Source organism: Chelonoidis abingdonii, chromosome 16 (assembly GCF_003597395.2).
Source record: "Chelonoidis abingdonii isolate Lonesome George chromosome 16, CheloAbing_2.0, whole genome shotgun sequence".
In the NCBI taxonomy this organism is placed as follows: Eukaryota; Metazoa; Chordata; order Testudines; family Testudinidae; genus Chelonoidis; species Chelonoidis abingdonii.
The window spans coordinates 6,979,745-6,989,730 of record NC_133784.1 but is presented as its reverse complement, the minus strand read 5'-3'; the positions used below and the strand labels follow the sequence as shown (position 1 = coordinate 6,989,730).

General features: G+C 63.6%; 1 protein-coding gene across 1 annotated transcript in view; it reads left to right on the top strand.

The window, feature by feature from the left end:
• LOXL4 (lysyl oxidase like 4) overlaps positions 1-9,986 on the top strand; it is a 21,640-nt gene that overhangs the window by 6,920 nt on the left and 4,734 nt on the right. Inside the window, exons 3-11 of the mRNA XM_075073049.1 lie at positions 1,238-1,443; positions 2,030-2,068; positions 2,227-2,443; positions 5,504-5,687; positions 6,374-6,528; positions 6,984-7,151; positions 7,417-7,579; positions 8,544-8,787; positions 9,397-9,639. Coding sequence (XP_074929150.1) covers positions 1,238-1,443; positions 2,030-2,068; positions 2,227-2,443; positions 5,504-5,687; positions 6,374-6,528; positions 6,984-7,151; positions 7,417-7,579; positions 8,544-8,787; positions 9,397-9,639 — 1,619 coding nt within the window. The remainder of the gene's footprint in view (positions 1-1,237; positions 1,444-2,029; positions 2,069-2,226; positions 2,444-5,503; positions 5,688-6,373; positions 6,529-6,983; positions 7,152-7,416; positions 7,580-8,543; positions 8,788-9,396; positions 9,640-9,986) is intronic.

Here is a 9,986-nt window from a genome sequence, read left to right as displayed (position 1 = left end):
GAGGGATTAATGTCCAAGGACGAGACCCAGGCGTTGTGGTGAGCCGTTCGTGAGCTTCTTGCCTGAACAAGTCTGCTCAACGGGAGAGGAGGTTCCCCAGAGTCCTGCCGGGCTTGGTGGGGAGCAGTTCAAGAGCACTCCCCCGGGACTCTGTGACATGTGCCCACTCGTGCGCCGCACGCAATCTTCGTGTGGTCCATGGGGGGGTTGCCCGCTGTTCATGCGACACCCGTTTCCCGGGGGGCCACTCTCTCTTGAGGTCAGGCCCCTCCACCTCCTGGAGCCGCACCTCTCTGGTCTTATGCGACTGTCATGTCTCTTCCGTGGGCCCCCACAGGAGTCCTGCCTCTCGCTCTGGACCCCCTGAGGGCCTCGACCCCGCCCCCCCCCGGGCCGTGTTCTCAAGTAGGCCCAAAGTGACTCCTGCGCCAGCGTAAACACAGGAGTGGTTTATTAAGGAGCTATGAACCCAGCACAGGAAACTCTGCAGGCCTCAGGCCTGGGCCCTGCCCTCAGGCCAGCACATTCCAGTCTCCCCTGACAGCCAGTGGACTCTGCCTGCCCTCCCTCCAGCCGCTGAGGCGCCCCTGTTCCCAGCTGGGCCATCTGATATCCCGGCCCCGACGCTAGTCCCCTCTGTCCGATGCTCTTCTCTCCCAGGGAAACAGGCGGCGGCTGCCTGGGTCCGCCCTCCTCAGCGCCCTCTGGCCCCTCTGGGCTTGGAACCGCGTGGTCAGGTCACGCTGGGGTCCTCTCTCCGCAGCCCATTTTCCTTCCCACTGGCACGAACCAGCTGCGACTCCTGAGCTGGGTCACCAGTCGCTGGTGGTCTCCATTCCATCCAGGCCAATCGGGCCAGGGTCCCGACTTCGCCTCCTCTGGTGTGGTCCTGTGTACCATACAAACCGCAAACCCCCTCTCCCCTCCCCTCCTTAAACCAGTAACACCGGGGACCCTGAGTCCCACCCCCTCTGCATGCAACCCACTGGAAACCCAACAAAACCCCCACTTCATCACAGACCCAAGTTCCCTCTCCAGCCCTCTATACCAACAAACCCCCTCTCCCCTCCCCTCGTTAAACCAGTAACACCGGGGACACTGAGTCCCACCCCCTCTGCATGCAAACCACTGGAAACCCAAGAAAAAAAATTAAAAATCCCCCACTTGGTCGCAGCGTGGACCCCAGGGGCTGCCCTGTTTCCTGTGCCCATCTCACCCAGTATCTGGCCTGGGGCAGGGAAGGAAGCTGGAGGAGGTGCGGCTCAAGCCAGTCCTGGCCTGGGCGAAGCTGAGCGTGCCCGTCAGTGAGGGTGTGGTGGAGGTGAAGCACGAGGGGCGCTGGAGGCAGGTGTGCGACGCTGGCTGGACCAGGAACAACAGCCGCGTGGTGTGCGGGATGCTGGGCTTCCCCCGGGAAAAGCGGCTCAACCCCAGCTTCTACAGGTAGCGCCGGGTGCAGCGGGCATGTGCCAAGCGGGCCAAGGGGGTGCCTGTGCCCAGTGTGCCCGGGGGGGCTGGTCTGACAGGCAGGTCTGGGCCTGCCAGACTAGGGGGTGTCTGCCAGGGGAGCTGCCTGCAGACAGGGTCATGTGGCTGGCTGCGGGGGGTGTCAGGGTTGTCCCCTCGCAACAGTCTGTGGTGCTTAGAAGAGATGGAGTGGGAGGGGTCCAAGGTCACAGAATGCTGAGTGTTGTACAAGTGTGTGCATTGGTGCAAGGGGCTAGGTCACGGGGCTCCCTGGGGCATAAAGTCCTGGATCCAAGGGTAGAAACCAATTACAGGGCAGGATGTCTGGGGAGGGGGGGTGGAGGGCATGGCAACCACTGCAGAGGAGTGGGGTAGGGTGGGGGCGGAGGGCACGGTGACCCCTATGGGGGGTGGTGGAGGGCATGGTGACCCCTGCGAGGCGGAATGGGGGGGTGGAGGGCATGGTGACCCCTGTGGGGGGTTTGGAGGGCACGGTGAACCCTGCGGGAGTTCAGGGGGGGCTGCCCATGGCCCTGCTGACCTGCCCTTTCTAACCCTGCAGGAAGCTCTGGAACCTGAAGTTGAATGATCCCAAATCCAGGTAGTGATCTGCCCCTGCCTGAGCTCCCCCCTGTGGGGCTGACCCACCGGGTGCCAGGCTGCTCACGGGCCACTGGCGGGAGGGGGGCACCCGTCTCATGGGGTGGCGCTGGGGCTGGGCGGGAACTGACGTGAGCTGACCCTGACCCCGGTTCGCAGCCTGAGGAGCCTCAGCCAGAAGAACGCGTTCTGGATCCACCGGGTCAGCTGCCTGGGCACAGAACCCCACCTGTCCCACTGCCCGGTGCAGGTGTCCCCTGCCGCCCGGCGCCGGTCTGCCTGCACCCATGGCATGCACGCCGTCATCAGCTGCGTCCCGGGCCCTGAGTTCCAGAAAGCCAAGGCCAAGCCATTCCGCAAGGGCCTGCGGGCAGAGGTGAGACCTGCCGGAGCCCCGACCCCGGGTCTGAGGGGCGGGGGGAGCCCCCGTGAGAGCCCCCAGCCCTGAGGAACGGGCAGCACCGCACTGTTGGCGGGAAAATGGTTCCTCTTGGGACTGATGTCAGAAGCAGAGACTGAGCAACGGTTCCGGAGGGCGAGTGAGCAGGGCCGTCCTTAGGATTTATGGTGCCCTAGGCGGGATTATTAAACTGGTGCCCCTGAGCCTGTCTTGCTCTTAGCAACACAAACATAAGCTTACAGTATTGGAAAACTTGCCACATGCATGTGTTAAAACCAGTTTAACGTAGTTAAGCCGCTGTAATGCTGATGGACTAGCACTAAAGAGGTAACACTATAGAAAAAATTCTGATTTGACAGAAGGATGCAAATAATATAATTTTTTTAATTTGTCAACATTTTATTGGAAATAAGATATGAAGAGGTATTGAAACAAGGATTTGTTTTAATTAAAAGCAATCGTTCTGGCTTGTTTGGCTGCAAAATTTCAGAAATAATGTCATCGTATGACAAAGACAAAGTGATGTCTTGTTTGATTGCAAGACTAGAAGACCAATCAAGTGTTCCTGACTCCTTGTAGAGTGGAGATAGTTTTTAATGAGCTTTAGTTTTGAGAAACTCTGTTCTCCTGATGCTGCTGTTACAGGAATAGTCAGTAGAATACGAGTGGCAATGGACACATTAGGATATATGTCAACTAGTTTGCTGGTATGAGTAAACTCTACAATGTCCATCATCGATTTTGCATGTGGCACCACTGATGACAGTGTACTCAATTCTTCATACAGTTCAAGTCTATTTAAATCAAAACGATCGCCGTGCTTCAGGAGGCTCTCTAGGTCAGGGGCCCCCAGTGCGGTGCCTGAGGGAGCCATGGCGCCCACTGGGGCCTCTCAGTGCACCTGCATACTGGCCGGCGGATGCTCGTCCACCGAAATACCACCAAAATTTGGCCGCATTTCGGCAGCAACACCTCTGGATGACACCGCTTGCTGCCAACAAGCAGCGTCATCCAGAGGTGTCGCCGCTGAAATGCCACTGAATTTTGCCGGCATTTCAACGGATGCTCGTCCACCCCCAAGGTCCTTCATCTGGCGCCCACCAGATGAAAAAGATTGGGGACCACTGCTCTAGGTTCTTGCACTTTGTCATTAGTTGCTCTTTTTTTTCCTATTTCATTGAATTTAGTCCTGCTCAGCCCACCTACCAGCTGAGTGAATGGAACCCCAGGCCGATAGCGGGTTGAGTGGCTCAGCCAGGGTATCAGCCGCCGGCCTGCTCAGCCCGCTGCCAGCCTGGGGTTCCCTGGGGGTCCCCAGGACAGCAGTGGCTGCTGAGTGGGGCCAGTGGCTGGGACCCCGGGTGGCAATGGGGCAGCAGCAGCTGGAACCCCAGAGCAGTGGCGGGCTGAGCTGCTTAGCCCACCGCTGCATGCCACCAAAAATCAGCTCGCGTGCCACCTTTGGCACATGTGCCGTAGGTTGCTGATCCCTGCTCTATACATTAGTACGGAGATGAGCATATTACAGTTGTTGGAGGGCCATCTAATTGTAGGCATAATGGCTGATCAGGAAAGTCAGTCATACATTGTTTTGGGTTCTCGTGAATGAAAACATGGCCCACCCCTTTCCCATAACCAAACACAAATAATGTCACAACATAGAGTGGCGCACAACTTAATTCTGTTTTTGGCTAAGATATGATTTTTTTAAAAAATATGGAAATGGAATTCAGGATTGTTAGCAGCATTTGGCGACAAAATTGTTAAATGACAATCTAAAATGCACACATGCACTGCTCCATGCGGGCGCAACCCCCGCCTGCTGTCCAAAACAGCTGCAGTAGAGGAGGTAGGATAGGTTGAAAAGCGGCAGGACCCCATAAATCTCGCCTCTTGGGCAGAGTGGCAAGCAAGCAGCAGCAAACCCTTCAGTCCACACATGCCAATGGGCACCACCGCCAGCCCAACAGACCAGGTGAAGTTAACACAGCATCTGACTCAGAGACGGGGCACCCATGGCAGCCATAGGCACTCATGCCGGCCCGTGGCAGCCCCGCCCAGATGATGAGGATCGCGCCACTCTGGGGAGAGACGCCGCCTAGCTAGGGTGACCGAGATCCAAGATCCTGATGATAGGGCGCAGTCATGATATGGGCTTTGTCCTCATATAGGTAACAAATACCGCCCCCGAGGGTACCAACACGCAAGTGAAAAGTCAGATGGGGGGGGAATAGGAACCGAGATAAGAAAAAAAACCAAAAATCGGGAACTGTCCCTAGTAAAATTCGGGACATCTGTCACCCTAAGCAGGGGAGGCCCCCCACCTCCTTCCCAGAAGACACAGCCAGCCAACCCCTCCCTCAGACTGTCGGCTGGATTGGCTCTCTTCTAGGAACCGCAGCAATGCCCTGCTCTGACATGCCCACGCTTCCTGCTGTCCGGAATCCCGGCGAAGCGATGCCCCAACCTAGTGGGCCCGAGGGGTGCGTATCTGCCTATGGCAAGGACGGCCCCTGGAGTGAGGCGAGCAGCTGCTGCAGGAATCTCCACCCGGAGCTGCAGCCGTCGGGCCTGTCGTCCAGCAGGGGTGCGTGTGGGGGGAGCGCCGTCGGCTCCAGCTCCAGCCTGTCCCGCACAAGGGGTGCGGTGTGGTGTGGGGGTCCCGTTGCTCCGCCCAGCCGTGTCCGAGCAGGGGGCAGCTGTGGGGTGTGGGGGCTCCTGTCTGCTCCAGCCCCAGCCTGTCCCACAGGGGGCGCTGTGGGGTGGGGGCTCCTGTCTGCTCCAGCCCCAGCCTGTCCCACAGGGGGCGCTGTGGGGTGGGGTGGGGCTCCTGTCTTCTCCAGCCCCTGCCTGTCCCAGCAGGGGGTGCTGTGGGGAGCGGGCCAGGTGGCTATGGGGGGCCCTGGCTACAGGGGGAATGGGGTACAGGACAGTCTGCCACAGATCTGAGATGTGCCCCGGGACAGGCGGGACCCCAGCCATTCCCCGGTGTGGAGGTGTGCGCACGAACACCCACGTTGGCCCCCTCTTTTGCAGGGGCCCCAGGTGCGTCTCCGGGCTGGTGCCCAGGTGGGCGAGGGCCGGGTGGAGGTGCTGCGGCACGGCCAGTGGGGCACCGTGTGCGACGAGAAGTGGGACCTGCTCGCCGCTAGTGTGGTGTGTCGGCAGCTGGGCTACGGGACGGCCAGGCAGGCTCTGGCGGGGGCCCAGCTGGGCCAGGGTGAGCAGCTGGAAGGAGCCAGCATGTGGGGAGCCGCGGTGCTCGGGGGGCAGGGAGGAGAGCAGGACCCGGGGGCTGTGGTGGAGTGCTGGGGCCCCACTCCCATGTGCTGTGTCTCAGGAGCAGTGGCTGGGGCAGTCGAGCAGCTGAGGGTGAGCTCTAGGGTGACATGAGGGGTCCCTCGGCACGGGGGGTCCGGGTCTGGGCGCCCCAGGGGCAAAGGGTGCTGGAATGGAGCAGAGCTGCAGGACCAGCAGGGAGAGCCCAGAGCTTCGGGCTGTGCAACGTCTGGGAGGGACAAGGGAGAGCGGCCGGATCCTGGCGTGTGAGGCCTTCGGGGACCCAGCCCGGCACACCAGGGACCAGCAACTGGCTGCGCAGCCAGGCCCGGTCCAGTCCCCAAGGGGCAGGGCAGCTGGGGAGCCCCAGGACAAGCTTCCGGGGAGGGGGGATTCCCTGTCTCTCCATGGCTCAGCCCCTGAGGCCTCTTGGGCTGGGGGGCTCTGGCCAGTGCCCTGCAGGAGGACAGGCTGGAGGGCCTAACGGGCCCTGTGCAGGGAGCCCCTCGGGCGGCGCCAGGGCAGGGCTGCACCAGAGCAGCCAGGGTGGCCTGGTCGAGCTCGGTGCTAACCAGGGTTGAGTCGGGCTGCCCTGGCCCTGGCGCTGACGCTGGCCTCTGGGTCCAGGCCTGGGCCCCATCCACATGACCAAGGTTCAGTGCACAGGCTACGAGCGCTTGCTCCACGAATGCAGCTTCCAGGAGGCGGCGCAGAGCGGCTGCCGGCATGAGGCTGATGCTGCTGTCCGGTGCAACGTGCCCCATATGGACTACCAGAGCCAGGTGAGGCCCTCCCCGCAGCCTTTGGGGGCTGTCCCCCATGCTGGGGGGCAGAGGTGTGGGGCGCATGGCTAAGGAGGGGGCAGGCAGTGTGGCATCATGGAGGAGCGGGTAGCCTGGGGTGGAGTAGGTGCCATGGGGTACAGTGGGGCAGAGAGGCCTGAGGGAGGGGGTGCCGTGGGACACTTCTGGGGGGTGCTTGGGGGTCTAGGGGAGTGAGGACAGTGGGACGCTGCAGGAGGAGAGGGTGGCACAGGGCACCACAAGGAGGATGCCATAGGTTGAAGGAGGCTGCGAATGGTACGGAGGACATATGGGATGGGGCTGGCAGCTGGCATGGGGGTCCCCAGGTGCCCCTAGCTGGGGTGGGGGTCTCCAGTGGCTGTCCCCGGGCAGGGGGAGGAGCATCTCCCAACTAATGAGCAGGGGAGCTGGCAGCTAACCCCTGCTCTGCCCAGGTGCGCCTGGCAGGGGGCCGCAGCCCCGAGGAGGGTGTGCTGGAAGTGCTGGTGCCGGTGGGGGGCGCCCTGAAGTGGGGCGCCGTGTGCGGCGAACGGTGGGGGCTGAACGAGGCCATGGTGGTCTGTAGGCAGCTGGGGCTAGGCTTCGCCAGCCATGCCCTCCAGGTGAGTCCCACAGCGGGGAGGGGTGGGCGCATGTGTCCTGGCTTGTGGGGATGCACGGGGGGGCCCTGTGCCCTGGTGTCAGGGGATGTTGCTGGGGGGGATGGTGGGGAGGGGCCTTGTGCCCTGATGTCAAGGGGCAGGATGGGGGGCCTGGCATCAAGGGAGGAGATGGGGGGACCCTGGTATTGGGGGGCGAGACAGGGGGACCCTGGCCCGAGGCTGTCATGTCCCCACTGAGCACTGGGGCATCTCTCTCTCCCCACAGGAGACCTGGTACTGGCAGGGCAGCCTAGAGGCGGGCGAGGTGGTGATGAGTGGCGTGCACTGCATGGGCACCGAGCTCAGCATCCAGCAATGCCAGCGCCACGGCCCCGTGCATTGCCCGGCCGGCGGTGGGCGCTTCTCTGCTGGGGTCAGCTGCACCGACAGTGAGTGATGGGGCCTGCCTGCGGGGGTGGGTGGGGCAGCAGGGGGAGGAGCCTATGTCAAGGGGAGGAGCTTCTGGAGTGGGCGGCGACAGCAGGGGGAAGAGCCTGTGGAGGTAGGCAGGAGCAGGAGCCTGTGGGGTGGGCAGGGACAGCAGGAGGAGGCAGTGGAAGTAAGTGGGTGCAGCAGGGGGAGGGGCTTGCAGGGGTGAGAAGGGGCAGCAGGAGCCTGTGGTGGTGGTGGAGGACAGCAGGGGGAGGAGCCTATGGGGTCAAGGGGCGGAGCCTGTGGGGTGGGTGTGGGCAGCAGGGGAGGAGCCTGTGATGGTGGGGAAGGGGGAGGAGCCTGTGGGGTCAAGGGGAGGAGCCTGTGGGTGGATGTGGGCAGCAGGGGGAGGAGCCTGTGGGAGTAAGCGGGGCAGCAGGGGGAGGGGCTTGCAGGGGGGGGAAGGGGCAGCAGGAGTCTGTGGGGGTGGGTGGGACTGCAGGGGGAGGAGCCTATGGGGTCAAGGGGAGGAGCCTGTGGGTTGGGTGTAGGCAGCAGAAGGAGGAGCCTGTGGGAGTAAGCGGGGGCAGCAGGGGGAGGGGCTTGCAGGGGCAGCAGGAGCCTATGGGGGTGGTGGGACTGCAGGAGGAGAAGCCTATGAGGTCAAGGGGAGGAGCCTTGGGGTGGGTGTGGGCAGCAGGGGGAGGAGCCTGTGGCAGTAAGCGGGGGCAGCAGGGGAAGGGGCTTGCAGGGGCAGCAGGAGCCTGTGGGGGTGGGCGGGAGCAGGACTAGGGATTTCCTCGGCACTCAGCCTCACCGATCTCACCCACCCAAGCCGGGCGAGTCCTCCGTCGCACGCAGCTGCCTACGGGGGTGCCGGGGCCGGGAGGGGAAACAGATGCCAGTAGCTGGGCTGCCGGTGCTGGGGGCCCTGCCCGGCCCAAGGGAAGCCAGGCCAGCCTGACCCTGCGGATCCTGCAGCGGCCCCGGACCTGGTGCTGGACGCGCAGCTGGTGCAGGAGACGGGCTATCTGGAGGAGCGGCCGCTCGCCATGCTGTACTGCGCCCACGAGGAGCGCTGCCTCTCGCGCTCGGCCGACCACGCCAACTGGCCCGATGGGTACCGGCGCCTGCTGCGCTTCTCCTCCCGGATCCACAACCTGGGCCGAGCCGACTTCCGGCCCCAGACCGGCCGCCATGCCTGGGTCTGGCACCAGTGCCACAGGTGAGTGCCACCCTGCACGGCTGCACAGCCAGGCTCTGGGGCAGTGTGGCCTTCCAGCAGCTGGCCTCAGGCAATGACAGCTCCCCAGTGCAGCAGCTTCTAGCTAGAGCTGCCCTGGGAGCCTGTGGCCTGGCAGACGAGGAGAGGAACCAGAGCCAGCAGCACGGCTCTGGGCTGTACCCAGCGAGCTGCTACCCCAGAGCAGGTCTCCTGCATGTGCCACCCAGTCTCCCCACGCCTGGGCCCCACATGGCCCCGGCTGGCTGCATGTCCTGCTGCGCAGCTGGATCTGTAGTGCCAGCCCCGCCCATGTAATTGGCAGCGTCTGGGCCAGGACTATCATTACGGCTTTATTTGGATCCAGAGCTGTAATTCTGGGGCCAGCCGTCGGCCCCCAGCCTCCACCCCTGGCAGCTTCTTCGTGCCCTCCCCGGCCAGGGGTCTGGCACTGCCAAGGCTCTCCCCACTGCAGGGGCTGGGGGCTGCCCCAAAACACCCAGGGCACCCTCCAGCCTCCCCCCTCCTGCTCACTAAGCAGGTCGGAGGGGCACTGCTCTTTCCCTCCCCCCCCGGTGCACTTGGCTCCCTGCCCCCTCTCGTCCCCCACAGGCACTACCACAGCATCGAGGTCTTCACCCACTACGACCTGCTGACACTCAACGGCTCCAGGGTGGCCGAAGGGCACAAGGCCAGCTTCTGCCTCGAGGATACCAACTGCCCCCCAGGTACAGGCTGGGCTCTTGGGAACCCCTCCAGCGCCTCGTCAGCATCAGCGCCCCCCACCCAGCCAGTGCCCTGCCCTGCGCCCCACAGCGCCCCCTGCTGGGAGGGCCTGGGCAGCCCCCCCTTACAGTCAGTTGCCCTGCCCCCCCGCCCCCACGCGCCCCCTGCTGGGAGCGCCCCTCATCAGCCCCTGCCCGGCCCCCACCAGCGTCCTGCTGGGAGCCCCCCCAGCCAGTGCCTCTGCCCCGCCCCGACAGCGCCCCTGCTGGCAGGCTGGGCCTGGTATGCTGGAACCCCCCGCAGCGCCAGGAAGTGTTCCAGGCGTGTGGGGTGTGCTTGTTAGCGAGAGGGAGGCGGTCTGGTGCGGAACTGGGGCAGGGGCGCCTGAGTCTCTTCCCCTCCCATCTCTCTCCCAGGGCCTGCGCGGCCGCTTCGCTGGTGCCAACTTGGGGAGCAGGGCCCGAGTGCATCCTCTC